The 16213-nt window shown below is 42.3% G+C and overlaps 1 protein-coding gene and 1 pseudogene across 1 annotated transcript; both read right to left on the bottom strand.

Annotated features, from left to right (window-relative positions):
• Positions 1-302: 302 nt before the first annotated feature.
• On the bottom strand, positions 303-9672 carry LOC115457004 (extracellular calcium-sensing receptor-like). Its single transcript, XM_030186430.1, has 6 exons — positions 9485-9672; positions 8124-8415; positions 6465-7292; positions 4368-4595; positions 1444-1567; positions 303-1329 (listed from the first exon to the last, which is right to left on the bottom strand). Exons 1-6 carry the CDS (start codon positions 9670-9672, stop codon positions 413-415), a joined length of 2577 nt encoding a protein of 858 aa, XP_030042290.1. The 3' UTR covers positions 303-412.
• Positions 9673-12448: 2776 nt separating this feature from the next.
• LOC115457003 lies at positions 12449-13337 on the bottom strand (annotated as a pseudogene).
• Positions 13338-16213: the final 2876 nt, after the last annotated feature.

Here is a 16213-nt window from a genome sequence, read left to right as displayed (position 1 = left end):
CATTCCAGTTCCCATATAGATGCTTGCACTGAATATTTAGTCTACATGCAGCCTGTGGTGGTCATTGTTTAAAAAAAAAAAAAACACATTGTCATGGGCTGAACATTGACCCAGTATTTTCTCTGAAACTTTGCAAAAGTTTATGAAAATATACCATAAATGCACTAGTCCCTGAAAATAATGCATGTATATTGCAAAATTCAATACGTATACAGATTCCACGCACACCCAATCTCCCAGAAAGTCAAATAATTTGAATGGCTATGTCTAGCCACTTGGTGGAAGATACTGACAATATTTAGCCCTGAGTGGCAGTACATTTTTAAAATGGCAGGTCTAGCCATCTAATGCTATAGATAACAGACAGATGATTTTGAAAATGAACCCATTAATGACCAGTTGTGCCATATTTTCACATATGTCTAAGTGCTTTTCCTCTTCCCATTAGATACTCCTTAGTGTTCAAGTCAGGCCTTAGCAGGATGATGTAACATTTGGGGAAGAAGATACAGGAAAGCAAGGCAAAGCTTGAAGACAAGATGGCAAAGATCTCCATGGCAACCATGTACTTGCCTTGGGTGCTAAGATAGGCTGGGATAAATGAGAGCCACACACTGAGGAATGCCAACATACTGAAGGTGATAAATTTAGCCTCATTGAAACTATCAGGAAGGTTTCTGGCCAGGAAGGCTACGATGAAACTCATCATGGCCAGAAGCCCAAGATAACCCAGCATACACCAAAAAGCAATAAGAGACCCTTCATTACATTCAACTATTATCTTTCCAGGTTGAATGCGAGTATTATACTCTGAGAAAGGAGGAAATGAAAATAGCCAAGAGAGACACACAAGAACCTGAATCAGAGTACAAACACTTATTACTACATAGGACAATTGAGCCCCTAACCATCTTCTGAAGTCACTGTTTGGTTTGTTGGCGTTGAATGCAATGACCACCATAATGGTTTTTGCCAATACACAGGATACACAAAAGGAGAAACTGATGCCAAAAGCAGTTTGTCTGATTAGGCATTTCTCCAGGCTGGGATAACCAATGAAAACAAGTGAGCACAAGAAACACAGAGTGAGGGCCAGGAGCAAGAGGTAACTTAGATTGCAGTTGTTGGCTTTCACAATAGATGTATTCCTGTAATAGATGAAGAGTCCCAATGAGGAAACAGTTATCAGAGAGAATAAAATACTGGTTGCTCCCAGGGCAGCCCCTAATGGTTCTTCATAGGAAAGGAACTCTATGGTCATTGGGACACATTCGTCTTGTCTGGAATTTGGCCATTGATCTGATGGACACTTCCAACACTGAGTGGAATCTGAAAGATGAAATTGGCAAGAGCTAAATTGGTTTCTATAATTCATTGTTTTCTTTTCTTACCATGGCTATAAGTAAGTTATTGCTTATTTACAAATGCTTCTGATCTCCTTACCAGGCTGATTGGAAATTTCCCCTGGGGGACACAGGGTACACTGGAAGCAGCAGATAGGTTTTCCTTCCACTGTCACTTTCCTGTAGCCAGGGGAACAGCTTGGACTGCACACAGAGATTGGGATCTGAGCATAAAATATGTAGTTCATTGTTGCATTATGGTTACATTACTCAGTGTGTAACTACTTATCATAAAATTCAATAAATAAAAATTTAAGGATATCTTAAGATAGTTTTTATGGAAAATAACTTGACAAACTTTAAACTGCAGACAAGGCTTCCCTTGATGCTCCTGCTGACATAAGGTCAATAGAGCAATACACCAATACGGTTTCAAGTAGAGCATTATCACACTTGCTAAGAGAATTAAAGAAAATGTTAGTAGAGAAGAACCTTGTAGTCCATTTAGTTTGCCCACTTATACTTGTGTACTGTGTCTGCTGATTTGTAATCTGCTCTTTTCCACTAATTGCCCCTTAGCCCCATTCATTTCTCTCAGGCATTTCCTTGAATTCTGCCAAATTATGGCACCTACCACCTGCGCCTGAAGCCTTCCAGGTGTGCATCACTCAATGAAAAAATATTTCTCACATTCTTGCTCAATCTCAAGTAGTAGTTTTGTGTGATGACACCTTGTCTGTCAGTTTTACATTCTGTAGAAAATGCAACCGTCTAATTCCGATTCATTGAACAGGGCTGCTGACCATGATTCTTTTAACTAGACAGAGGCCAATATTTCAATCAGTCCTGTCTGGATAAGGTTAAAGCTGACAACTTTGTCCATTTAACTTTATCCAAATATTCAGCTTGCATCTGTTTACACTGAATATTCAGTTTAAAGTAGTCTAGTAAACTATAGACCACTGACCAGAATTACCTTTGATAAATTGACCAGCCAGCTCTGTATAATTCACTATTAAACCATATTAATCCATTACTTCAGAAATGAATTTAAATGAAAGGAATGGCATGGCATGGGAAGGGGATGGATAGAGTCTACTCAACACATTAATTATTATTATTATTCCAGTTCCTGTATTCCACCTATACCTCTACAGTTCAAGGACGGATCACAATTGGTGAAAGCTGGGCTAATCAATCCAGGAATTAGAGGGAGAGAGAGCAATTAATGACGTGTCAGATTTCCAGAGAGAGCCTTTGTGGTGCTCATGTGATCAGAAACATAGAAACAGAAAAACATGACATCAGATAAAGGCCAAATGGCCCATCCAGTCCACCCATCCTCTGTAACCCCTAACTCTTCCTTTTCCTAAGCGATCCCACATGCTTAAAGAAACATAGAAACATGACGGTAGATAAAGGCCATATGACCCATCCAGTCTGCCCTTCCTCTCTAACCCCTAATTCTTCCTGTTCCTAAGTGATCCCACATGCTTATCCCATGCCTTTTTAAACTCTGGAACTGTCCTAGACTCCACCACCTCCACCGGGAGGCCATTCCACACTTCCACCACCCTTTCTGTGAAATAATACTTCCTCAGGTTGCTTCTAAGCCTATTCCCTCTCACCTTTGTCGTATGCCTCCTCATTCCAGAGCTCTCCTTCATTTGAAAAAGGCTCTCTTTCTGTACATAAATGCCTTTGAGATATTTAAACGTTTCTATCATGTCTCCTGTCTCCCTCATCTCTTTCAGCGTATACATGTTGAGGTTCATAAGCCTGTCCCTATAATTTTTGCATTCAAGACCGCTTACTAATTTAGTAGCCACCCTCTGGACTGACTCCATCCTGTTTATATCTTTCCGTAGGTGTGGTCTCCAGAACTGCATGCAGTACTCCAAATGAGGCCTCACCAGAGACTTATACAACGGCACTATCACCTTTTTCCTGCTGGTCATGCCTCTCTTTGTGCACCCAAGCATCCTTCTGGCTTTGGCCGTTTGCTTTTTCTACCTGTTTGAAAGCTTTAAGGTCGTCAGACACAATCACCCCCAAGTCCCGCTCTTTTTTCACACACTGAAGCACTATACCCCCTATACTGTACCATTCCCTCGGAATTTTGTGACCCAAGTGCATGACCCTGCATTTTTTTGTATTAAACCTGCCTTTTTAAATTCTGACACAGTCCTCAACTCCACAGCCTCCACCAAGAGGCTATTCCACACCTCCACCACCCTTTCTGTGAAATAATACTTTCTTAGCTTATTCCCAAGCCTATTCCCTCTTAACTTCATCGTATGCCCCCCTCATTCCAGAGCTTTCCTTCAGTTGAAAAAGGCTCACTTCCTGTACAATAATGCTCTTGAGGTATTTAAACAGGTGTTAGAAAGACCTGCTTTACAAAATAAGAAGGTTTTTAGGAGCTTTTGAAATCTCAGGGATTCAGGGACTTGATTCCTTAGATTGGCTAGTTGGTATGGGATGGATAGATTTAGGTGTTTGGTTGACCTTAGGTTCTTATCCATCGGAGATTTGAGACTGACTGACTGAGTTGAGAGTATTATGTCTTGAAGAGGGGTTTCATAACAGAGGTACAAAGTTTGACATGTACTCTGGAGCTTCCCCGTTGAGTGTTTTGAAGGAGGTGATACCCAGTTTAAACTGTATGCTTTCTCTGATTGGTAGCCAGTGGAGTTCAGTCATTAATGTGTGCTCCTAAACAGGAAACTTAACTACACTAGTTAAATGTTTCTGTGGTAGAAACCATTATGTTAGTGCATGGTGATATATAGTAACAGGTTGGATGCTTCCCCCCACCCTACTCCATGCCATTCACACTTTTTTTTAAAACATTGCCATGGATGTTTCATCACATATGTTTATCCATTCACACATGCTAAAAATTACTATTAATGCAAGTTGATGTTGAAGCATTAAGGCAGTTTACTGCATGATTCCCATTCTGTGTCCTGACCACAGTACCTGTTCAAGCATTGATATTAAAACAAATTAATTCAGATTTACCTTTCTGGTGGCCCCAGGCCACAGGATAGCACTGGAATTGATCATGAGGGTCTGCCCTGGAGGGGCCAAGGAGCTGTAGCCTCCCACCTTCTCATGCTTGATGGTGCCTTCAGGACTTGAGTGCCAGTTTACAATGTCATACAGTGCCGGAGGTTCCCCATTACGATCAAAATACACCTCTTCACCCATTTTATTTTGAAAATGGACATGCTTAACATAGTGAAAAAGCTACAGGAGAAGGACAGGTTGGAGATTTACATGAATTGTTTCTCAGTCTCCTTCAGGGACTAACAAAGGGAAATTTCCTATTCTCTAAAGTGACAAACTATCCTAAAGAGTTTGAATATAAATTTTTTGCGTCTCATCCACCTGTGTCTTCTCAATTTCAACCAGGAAATGTCTCAATTAGTTTTAAACAAACAGGACCTCAATACTTCCGCTAGGCATGAATACTATAAGTATTAACATAATCCGCTATCATAGATGGAAGTGAGATATTATCATAGGTCCCCAAAATAAGAAAAAAGGGGAAAAGAATCAACTGCAAAAACTTGACCAGGAGAAAATCAGATGATTAAAAAAAAAAAACATTTTTCTCAAATGAGGAACAAGTGAATGACCATACAAATTAAATAACAAAAATGGCCAAAACTAGAATTTAACCAAAAAACCAAAACAGGAACCTCCACAAAACGGCACAGTTTTGTGGGGGTTCCTGCATGTATGCATCATGGAGGTCCAGCTTACTTAGGTACGATCAGCTTTATTAAAAGATCTCATTGTGGAATTCTTGCAAGGTATCTCTATGCTTTGTTATTATCCATTGCCACCCACATAATGCTCTCTCTGTGCCTAATATTAGAAAAAAATGCTGCAGAATTTTGAAAATCTTATTCCACTACGAGTTGGATTTACATTGAATAAGACATAACATTGAACACGTGGAGCACCATTTTAGAACAGAGATGTCAAAGTTGGTACATCACCAGTGGCACTTCTATTTTAGAATATATCTGCTGACGGTAGAGCTAAAATACAGGAGAAATGGATGTCCATGCATTGATCACATCAAGCATGAACATCCATTTTACAAACTGGAATATCTAACATTTTAATGGGGCAAAAACAGAGACCAGGAGTGCAATGTGGCAGCAAGGGAATATCTATGTTATAAACTGGCCACATAGATTTCCATTTAGACTGGTCAATAGTTTGTCAGCCATTTTAGTACCATAAATGTCCATATTTCCCACAGCTGTCACAGGACCCAGTATCCATGACCAGGTTAGCATTCAGAGGAGTCATCAACCACTGGGAGATTGAGGGAGTCTCTTCTTTTAATTCCCCCCCAACCCCCCTTCCCCCCAGTGAAGCACTCATCAAACTTTTCTAACACTTACTCATCCGGGGGAGTAGGTCTAAATGGCAACGTCCATCTTTTTGGAAAAAGGCATCCTCCTACTTCTGAAATTAGAGTTAGTTGTCCTTATTTTGGCTCCTCCCAAGTCCTGCCCCAAACATGCCCAGACTACTCTTCCTTCCCATACGCAAGTTCTGCAGTTTTAGACTTCCTTATGCCAGCGTTATAAAATCGGCGTAGAACAGGTAGGTAAATATGAATCATTTGCTTATTCTTTCAAAAAGTTCAAAGACTAGGGGACACTCAATGAAGTTACATGGTAATACTTTTAAAACAAATAGGAGGACATTTGTTTTCACTCGACAAATAGTTAAACTCTGGATCTATGTTTATAAAAGGTTTGGGCAAGTTCCTGGAAGAAAAGTCTATAGCTTGCTATTGAGATAGAAATGAAACATGGAATCTTGCTACTCTTTGGAATTCTGTCATGTACTTTGTGATCTGGATTGGCCACTGTTGGAAGTAGGATACTGGGCTAAATGGATCATCAGTCTGTTCCAATATGGCTATTCTTATGTTCTTAAGTAATGATGACTAAACTTGTAGATTGTGTTATGCACATAGTAGCACTTCAGAAGCGTAAGTCTACTTTTGTTGAAAATTTGGACCAGTGTGTTTGTGTATACCTCTTCTAGTATCTACTCTACAATCTACCACAGCTTAGCCAAGGTTCTTACCTGCCAGGGTTTGAAATCATTAATTTTGGTACAGGTTCCATTCAGAAAGGGTCCTCTCCCATGTTGGCAGGAGCTCAGATCGTTTAAAGCCTGAGCAATTGTATAAACTGCATTGTAAACATTGTATGTGCCCCAGTCAAAATCAAACCTGTAAAGGTTCTGGAGACTGCCCGGCTCCTCGATCCCTGAGCACAGTTTCATTCTGTTGTCCCACCAAGTCAAGTTTACTTCCTGCTCTGGCCACTTGCAGCTAAACGCTTCTTCCCAGAACTTCCTAATAAAAATGTCCCCTGGAAGTTTTGAAGGATGGAGGCTACCAAGAAACTTTTTCAAACCTGGCATTTCTCTGTTGTGGATTGCAACCCCAATGGTACCAGCGAAAACCTCCAAGTACTGGTCCTGATGAAGCATAAAAGCTATAGACCAGCCCTCACTGGCTATCCAGATCTTTCCAATCACATTCTGCCTCACCACTTCATCCATGACGGGTACAAAGGCAGTGATGGAGGAGAAGACGATGATGGCATTTACTGTGGAGTTTTTGATCACTTGGACAATGCGGACTGCATTCATGTTGGACGGTGTAGTAGAAACAGTCTCAGAGAAAGCCACACAAGCCCCAGCCTTGACAATCTCCTGCCTTACCAACTGCATTCCCTGCTGACCATAGTCATTGTCCTGAGCCAGGAGTCCAACCCAGGTCCAGCCAAAATGTATCACTAACTGGGCCAGTGCCTGTGACTGGAAGTCATCACTGGGGACAGTCCGCAAGAAGGATGGAAACTGAATACGGTCACTCAAGACAGGGCTTGTGGACAAATAGCTGACCTGTTAAGAAATTTTTATAACTTTATAGCAGTATTTATAGAGCAAAGGTCTTATTGAAAAAGAAGTTACAATTCTGGCTCATTATAGTTTGAGAGGAAGGGAAGGGGTAGAAGACACCAACCAATGTACTTCTAAAAAGACAACCAAGGATCAATCCAGAAGTCCAATGTTTCCAAATAGTAAAAAAAAAACCTTTATTCTCCAAGATACATAGAATGTGTAGGCAAACGACACCAAATGCATAGACAATTTTGACCCAACATGGGTCGTGTTTCAACTGCAAAGCCTTCCTCAGGGGTCTGTCAGCTGCAGAATAAGAAGATTGGAAAATAATCAAAAATTTTTAAAAACCATACTCGGCCTCTGGCTGTGGAAAACAGCTATAGAATGCACAGCATGAAAATAGCCTCCAAAATGTTCCGTTAAATATGGCATTTTGAAGGCTGGCTATTTTCATGCTGTACATTTTACATCTGTCTTCCACAGGTGGAGGCTGAGTATGGTTTTTTTGGTTTGTGATTCATTATTCTCCAATCTCAGATCTGCCCTTATCTTCTTTAGGGGGGGGGGCAGGGAATGGGGATCATGATGGGAAGGAGTGATGTAGCAGTTCAGGGGGTGGGAGGGGTTTGAAGGGGAGGATATTGCAGGTTGGGGTGGGAAGGGGATCAGAAGGGGTGTTGCAGTTTGTGAGTAAAAGCTGGGATCAGATGGGAGGATGTTGCATTTTGGAGGGTGGGAAGGGGGATCGGAAGGGAAAAATATTGCAGTTTGGGGAAAGGGTGGGAGGAGGCTCCAGACCTGGGCATGAACCCTAAAAAAAATACCTACTTGAGTATAGCGGTACAGACCAAGTAACCTTGCCATCACAATGGAGCGTGTTGAACCAGATTCACCAACAAAAGCAGCAAGTATCTGCTTGCTTTGGCACCAGTAGTTCAGAATGGGCACCCCTCTCCCTGATACTATCCATAGGGTCCCCTCTAGGCTCCGCCGCTGCTCAATACATGAGTCGTAAATCCAGAATCCTAGGGTGATGTTTGGTAACAGATCCGGGTCCTTGTTAATCTCCTCAATGGCAAAAACCATACTCTGCAACCACTGATAACGCTGGAAATTCAACCTAAAAAAAGACGATAAACATTCCATTAATCATCTTATTCAATTAATGCCACATTAGTAACTAGATTTATACTGTCATTCCAGTGAAACAAATCAGGGCTGATCTGTTACCTCTAGCTCATGTATACATCTTTTAGCTAAAAATCATACTCACTGTGAAAGAAAAATCTTAAGATGTGGTGATATCACATAAGAATGGCTGTGCTGATGTCTCTTAACATGCAAAACACAAATTGAGCTTTTCCTTCCACTGTCATTATGCAGCTACTGAGTATGAAAAGCGAAATGCTTAACTGAGTAGGCTCAATTTGGAAGCACTAGAATATGCATTTGTGCAGATGCTGTGTGACAGCTTCAGTTTTCCAAATGAACTTTAGAGGGACACTTACAATCGTTGTGTGCTCCAGAATTGGCTGTAGAAACGATAACTGTAAAGCCCTTTGGGTTTCCTATTTAAATAGTAACATAATAACATAGTAAATGACGGCAGATAAAGACCTGTATGGTCCATCCAGACTGCCCAACAAGATAACTCATTTTACATGTATGTGATACTTTATACCCGAGTTTGATTTGTCCCTGCCTTTCTCGGGGCACAGACCGTAAAAGTCTGCCCAGCACTGTTCTTGTACTAAAACTTCTGAAGCTAACATCGAAGCCCCTTAAAATTTGCACTCAAGTCCATCCATATCTATTCAGCCACGATCAGGGCGCAGACCGTAGAAGTCCACCCAGCATTGGTTTTACTCTCCAAATACCGACGTCGCCACCCAATCTCTTGCTAAGATTCCGTAGATCCATTCCTTCTAAACAGGATTCCTTTGTGTTTTTCCCACGCATGTTTGAATTTCATTACCGGTTTCATCTCCACCACCTCCCGCGGGAGGGCATTCCACGTATCCACCACCCTTTCCATGAAAAAATACTTCCTGACATTACCCCTGAGTCTGCCCCCCTTCAACCTCAATTCATAAGGATGCACACAGTTGGAGTGTCTCTGATGGCACGAGCTGATAGAGAATGAAAAGGCAGGCAATCACATAGAAAATAATTTATTTAAAAAATCTTACATTTGACAGATAATCAGCGAAGGTTTCATCCTGAATGAGGTCTCAGGGTAGACCTTATCAGAGTGAGCTTGGAAGATCCCACCGATCAGAACATCACCAGCTCTCAAATATCCAGTCAGCTCTGATCCAGGGAGTTGACATCCTGGTTTCAACATCTGAAAAACAGCCACTGGCATCAGGCAGTACATGAGTAAGCAGAGTATCACTTTCTGACAGAGGGAGGAAGGTACAACTCCCTTTAACAGGAGGCATCCAAAAACTTGGAGGAACATCTTTCCTGCAGATGAGAAACAAAGTCTAGATAAAACTTTTCCCCAATACTCTATATATAGCGAACAATTCTGAAATGGACCATCCTGACTGAGGGGTGGAGAGATATTTCCTGAGAATTGAAATCTGTGTGAGGTCTGCATCATTGTGTTTTGACTTCAGACACCCCAACGAAATCTTCCCCGTGCTCTGACTGTTAAGTTAAAAGGCCCTCTTTATAGGGTTGATCTGTGCCTGGGGACCCTGTCTCCTGGAGCAGAGAATTGTGTTAATAACTCTTTCTTTAATTAATCGGAAAATTGAGAAAACAAATTTTCTCCAAGTGCTTTGTACCCAACGAATGATGTAATTCCAATCCCAGAAGATCCGGTCCAATTTTATAATTTAATTATTTAAGACATTTATATTCTACATTATAATTACTCCTCTCCCTTAGTTACTGTATCCTCTTTTATTAAATCTACTGTATATGCTAAGATTTCCAAAAGACTCCTCCTCTCACCGCCACGTCACTGCCCCTGTAGTAAGACCCTGGAGGAGCGCAGTGACATGACAGGCGAGAGGAGGAGCTGCTGCAGAGGCTGCGTTGTAAGACTGGCATTTGTGAATGATTTGGGCTGAGTTTTAAAATATTTATTGCTTCTTTTATTTTTGTAGTGGCCGCTGCTGCTCAACAGGGGAAGCAACAGCAGCCAGACACCGTTAACACTGGCAGCTGCGGGTGGCGAGGGGGTTTGATGCACCGGGGGGAGGGGAGGGTCGCTGGACATGGGTAGCTGCAGGGGAGGCAGGGGGAGAGGAGGGTCCCTGCACACGGATGGCTGGAGGCGGGGGAGAGGGAGGTGGGGAGGGGGTCCTGAGACCAGAGAGGTGGGGGTGGGGAAGGGTGCTCTGCGAGAGGGGGGTGGCTCATACTTACATACTGTCTCTCACATACACTCTCTCGGACACACTCCCTGTCTATCATACTCTATCTCTCTGTCACACACACAGTCTCACACACACAGACACTCTGTCTCTCACACACTGTCTCACACAAGCACACACACGCTGTCTCTCATTCTCTCTATGACACACACGCCATCTCTCACACACACTCTCTCTCAAACATATACACTCTGAGAAAAACCTTGCTAGCGCCCGTTTCATTTGTGTCAGAAACGGGCCTTATTACTAGTTGATATATATTATTGAAAGTGTGAAGTATTCCAATGAATATTGAAAGGCATCAGATGCCTATGTTGCCATGATTTAATTTGGATTTTTTTTTTAATCTTACAGATGAGATGCCAGCTAAGATGAAGGCTGTGTCATTGTGAATGATGTTGGACACATTTATTCCCTTGAGAAAGCCAAGAAAAGTTATGGCCAAAACGAGACCCCACCAGGCTTAGAAGATAAGTGTACTAAGCTAATTTAGCTATCCATAGAGTGGCCGTTTTATAAAAAATTAAAAATATATTTGAAGAAATAAAGAAGGAAATGATATAGCAGAAAGAAATTGGAGATGATGGAGGATTGTTTCGGCTAATGATTAACTGAGGTTCTGCTGGTTACTGTATTCATTGAAGCAAGAGAAAGTACTACAGAGGCATTTTTTCCTCCATTCTTCATTTTTTGTATATTTAAATAGTAGCAACACGATGTGTTTAAACCACTATGTACGTTTTTTTTTAAAGATTTTTCAATAAGGGTTTTGTGGAGTGTTCTATAAAATAACCCCATCTATTACAGCCTATTCTATCAATAAAAGTAGGCATCTGATTTTCTTTATTGAATACTAGTGTAGCAGATTGTGCTCATATTTTAGGTCTGATCACTTATATCACTCATAGATTTGATGTAAATGCCTATAGACAGGGGCCCTTGACTAAAGTGCAGTAAGAAATGGCCTTAACGCGTCCTTACCCAGGGTTGTATTCTATAAGTTGAGTGCATATGTGGGAGACACTCCCCTCTCCTGCCCATGCCCTGCCCATGTTCAAACCCCCTTGCTCTGGTTTATTCTATAATTTGAGCATATATGTGGGAGACATGCCCCTGTCCTGCCCATGCCCCACCCACATACACACCCCATGCATGACTAATTTATAAGTTGAGTTCATATATGGTGTGGCACGCCCCTCTCCTGTCCATGTCCCTCCCATGTTCACAACCTCTCGCACTGGCTGTATTCTATAAATTGAGTGAATGCGTGGGAGAAATGACCCTGTCCTGTCAATGTGCACACCCCTTGCTCTGGTTAACCTTGCATTTTAAGCATGCATATGTACAGGAATGCAGTTATAGAATTGCTCACATGTATTATGATCACACAAGGGCTGAGACTGTTCTAATCCCCCTCCCCGCCACCTAAGATCCAAGGACCCACTTTGGTATCCTCAGTCCAGTGATGCACGAGGAGCAGGTCAAGATCAATAATTGAACCAAGTTTTCTCAAACATCGGCATTCAGTATTAAAGCTGAGCTGCAATTGTGTCATTGGAACAGTCGTTGTATCACTTGTACAGCTGTAGTGCTGCTGAGACAACTGATGTAATATAAATCTCAAACCAACTTTAAAATTATTGTTATATTCAGAATTTGTAATTTTATTAGACATATAACACAGTGACAGCACATCCAATATAGTAATTAAGAAGTGATGATCACAAATACCAAAAAGTCAAGACAGGTCATGTGCCTATATTAATTTTAATCATGTTGTTTGCCAAGACCTGTGCCCTTCCCCATCAGGTGCCTAACAGTGTTAAACTCAGGCTTCACTAGGATGATGTAACATTTAGGGAAGAAAATACAAGACATTAAGGCACAACTAGAGACAAGATGGCAAAGATCTCCATGGCAACCATGTACTTGCCTTGGGTGCTGAGGTAGGCTGGGATAAATGACATCCACACGCTGAGGAATGCCAACATGCTGAAGGTGATACATTTTGCTTCATTGAAGCTATCAGGAAGTTTTCTAGCTAGAAAGGCCACTATGAAACTGAAGGTGGCCAGAAACCCAAGATAACCCAGCAATACACCAAAAAGCATGGGAGACCCTTCGTTACATTCAAGTATTATCATTCCAGGATGAGCACTGGTGTTATACTCTGAGAAAGGAGGGGAGAGAATTAACCAGGAGACACACCAAGAACCTGAAACAAGGTACAAGCACCGATGACCACATAGGACAGTTGGGGTCCCACCCATCTCCTGAAGTTACTGTTGGGGTTGGTGGCATTGAAGGCAATGACCACTATGATGGTTTTGGCCAACACGCAGAAATGCAAAGAGCAAAAGTAATGCCAAAGGCAGCCTGTCTGAGGAGACATTTCTCCGGGCTGGGGTAACCAATGAAAGCCCAGTGAGCAGAGAAAAGCATAATGTAAGAGCCAGTAGCAGTAAGTAGCTGAGACCACGGTTATTGGCTTTGACGATGGGTGTGTTCCTATAGGCAGATGAAGAGTCCCAAAGAGGCAACAGGAAAGAGAGAGAAAATTCATGCTGGCTCCTGCCAAAGTGGCCCCCAGTGGTTCTTCGTAGGAGAGGAAGACTACCGACTTTTGGACACACTGGTCTTGCTTTACATTTGCCATTTATCTGATGAGCACTTCCAACAGTCAATTGAATCTGAAAAAGGACATTAGTAAAAAGCCTATTGAGCTTTGTAATTCTTTCATTCCTCTATCAGCCCTGTTTGCAGATGGAAAAAAAAAACTACTGTAAAACATGGACACATGGGAAGAAGTGTAAACATGAGAGGCAGGGGTGTATCTGGACTCTTGCGGTAGGGAGAGCCAGAGGGAGGGGGCACATTTTAGGCCCCCCCGCCATTGCCAGACCCCCTACCGCCACCGCTGCCAGAATCCCCCCCCCCGCCACTGACGACCCTCTGCCCCCCCCCACCCCCCTGCTGCCAACCCTCCCCCGCTGCCGTTGCTTACCTTTGCTGGCGGGGGACCCCAACCCCCGCCAGCCGACCCGAGGTCTGTAAAGTTCTTCGTCTTCTGTGGCCGGCCCGTGCTGTATAGCTGTTGAATGAATCCAGTTCGGAGTCTGGATTTAGGGCAGCGGCACTGGCAGGTGGAAGCGGACCTCGGCTGGTGGGGGTTGGGGTTCCCCGCCAGCAAAAGTAAGCAACGGCAGTGGGGAGGGTTGACAGCGGTGGGGGGGGGGGGGGGTCTTGGGCAAAATCTGCGGGGGCCCAGGCCCCTGTGGCCCCACGCAGATACGCCCCTGATGAGAGGGACTTGAAAACTGCTGAAGCAATGAAGGGTTTGAAAACTATGAAACTGTGTAAATTCATAAAAGAAGTAAAAAAAAAAAGAGTTTGTAAAAGTAATAAAGGGGGGTACATTAGCCAGTTGAAGACGCTAGTGAGTCTTAACCTGAGTCAGTTTATGTGAAATGAGTTGCCGCTGAGGCCATTCGCCCGTATCTTTGTATAAGTGGTGCTGTGTTACAATTCTGCTACAGGCAGGGGGGAATGGCTGGAACTCGCCTCGCATTGGCCTGTCAGAATTTGAGCTGACGTCTGTAGCTTAACCTTACCTTTCCCTACAACCTTTGCTTTAGCATTCGTTGATTGCTCAGCTGAAGCCTGCTTGTTCTAGGGCACTTTGTGTATATGTTGCAGTTTTGCTTCTCTCCTCGTTGTTCATTGATTCTGTGTGTGTGTTTCTGGGTATTCTGGTGGTGCTGAGTTGTTTGTCCTGAGTGTGCAGGGCTTGGTGGCTGGAGTTGCGCGTAGGGCCTGTTTGGTCTCGTCCAGATTTTACGCTAGGCCTCGGCCTTGGGCTCAAGGGCTCATGACCAGACAAACATGCTGTTGTTTGAATGTTTATGTTTAGCATTGGTTTCCCGTACCTAATATATACATATACACACACATACATACTATATGTACACATTTATTTTTTATTTGGATTATTTATTATTAGGATTTATTTATCGCCTTTTTGAAGGAATTCACTCAAGGCAGTGTAGAGTAAGAATAAATCAAACATGAGCAAAAGACAATTACAGCACTAAAATATTCAAATAATTATACAAAGTATGGCATAGTATATTACTATATATATATACACACATACACACACACACACACATAGATAGATGTCCAGAGCTATGTGTATATATCCTATATAATAAAAAGCACCGCCAACATTCTGAAGCTGACTCCGTGGCACTGTGGCAGTGTAGGGTTCGTAAGTCTGTAGTTCAGCATTTCATTGGCTCTCACTGTCAACGAAGAACTCAATCGACAGAAAGGAACTTGGAGGAGGGAAGTGGAGTGAATTGAATCTCTAATAAACAATCATATACAGGGAGGTACGAACATCAGTGGAGGCAAGTGCACAGAACGGAAGGAAAGACAAACATTTAATCACTTGTCACTCACACACACACACACACACACACACACACTCACTCTGTGTATCTCTCTCTCTTACACTGTCTGTAAAACCACTTCACTCTCAGTCTCTCACATGGCAACTGTATGTTGCATTCTCACGAGTAAGGAGCTCTTCTGATGTGATTGTTAAACTGATTGAAGGGCCTGAACAAGGAAAACGTTACCACATTGTAACACAGTTTACACAAAAAATATTGTATATAAGAAATCTTACACATGTAAACAACAATTATATTCAGAATACACCGTGGAAACATTAATGGCAGGAACTCATTACATTGCTAGCACCCGTTTCATTGCGTTAAGAAACGGCCTTTTTACTAGTGTGTATATATATATATATATATATATACATATATAATATATATATATTATACATATATACACACACACACACTCACACACACACATATATTGTGTTGACATGGTACGTTGTATACTAGTGCCGTGAATATTTGCATGCTGTTTTTCAATCCTGATCTACACATGCCCCTGAAAACACCTCACAGGTAATAGACAGAGATATAGACCTATTTAGGCCCCAATAAGGCAACTACTTAGAGCCTAGTCTTTAACAGAAAGTAGACTCCTACTACAGACCTAGATTACTACAAAAAAATGCACATAAAATTATAGCAGCCTACCTAGACTCTGCCCACGTGTATGCGACCTATGGAAGCCTACATGCATTTTTAGTTCACCTAGGTGAGGGCAAATTGCAGCCAGTCAATTAGCCTGAATAAATTGCTATTTACCTAGGTAAATGGCTTGAAAATTCTCTCCCATAGAAGGAGCAATTTCCAGCGAGTGATCACGTTTGTACTACTTGCAGCTGGGAGATATCCTTAAGCACAGTGACTAATGCAAAGGGCAAGGAAGGAAGATGTCCAGAGCTACAGCAGTAGGGATGGTCAAGACTATGGAGCCATTTTACTAGGAGCGTAGGCGTCTACGCACATCCAACGTGCAACAATTTGGAACTACCGCCCAGCTACAGCGAGCCCCAGGCGGTACTTCCATTTTTCACAAACGGCAGAAAAAATTTTTTATTTTCTG

This window comes from Microcaecilia unicolor, chromosome 14 (assembly GCF_901765095.1).
Source record: "Microcaecilia unicolor chromosome 14, aMicUni1.1, whole genome shotgun sequence".
Taxonomy (NCBI): Eukaryota; Metazoa; Chordata; class Amphibia; order Gymnophiona; family Siphonopidae; genus Microcaecilia; species Microcaecilia unicolor.
The sequence above is the reverse complement of the archived record's forward strand: the minus strand, read 5'-3'. Positions and strand labels throughout refer to the sequence as shown.

What these genes read in the sequence shown, in the direction of transcription:
- LOC115457004 (XM_030186430.1), bottom strand. Translation starts at nt 9,672, where the DNA reads ATGTACTGCCTGATGCCAGTGGCTGTTTTTCAGATGTTGAAACCAGGA. An exon ending in TCGCTGATTATCTGTCAAAT is followed by an intron (nt 8,416 to 9,484) that starts GTAAGATTTTTT and finishes GTCTTTTTTTAG; the next exon opens with GTTGAATTTCCAGCGTTATC. An exon ending in GTCTGTACCGCTATACTCAA is followed by an intron (nt 7,293 to 8,123) that starts GTAGGTATTTTT and finishes ATTTCTTAACAG; the next exon opens with GTCAGCTATTTGTCCACAAG.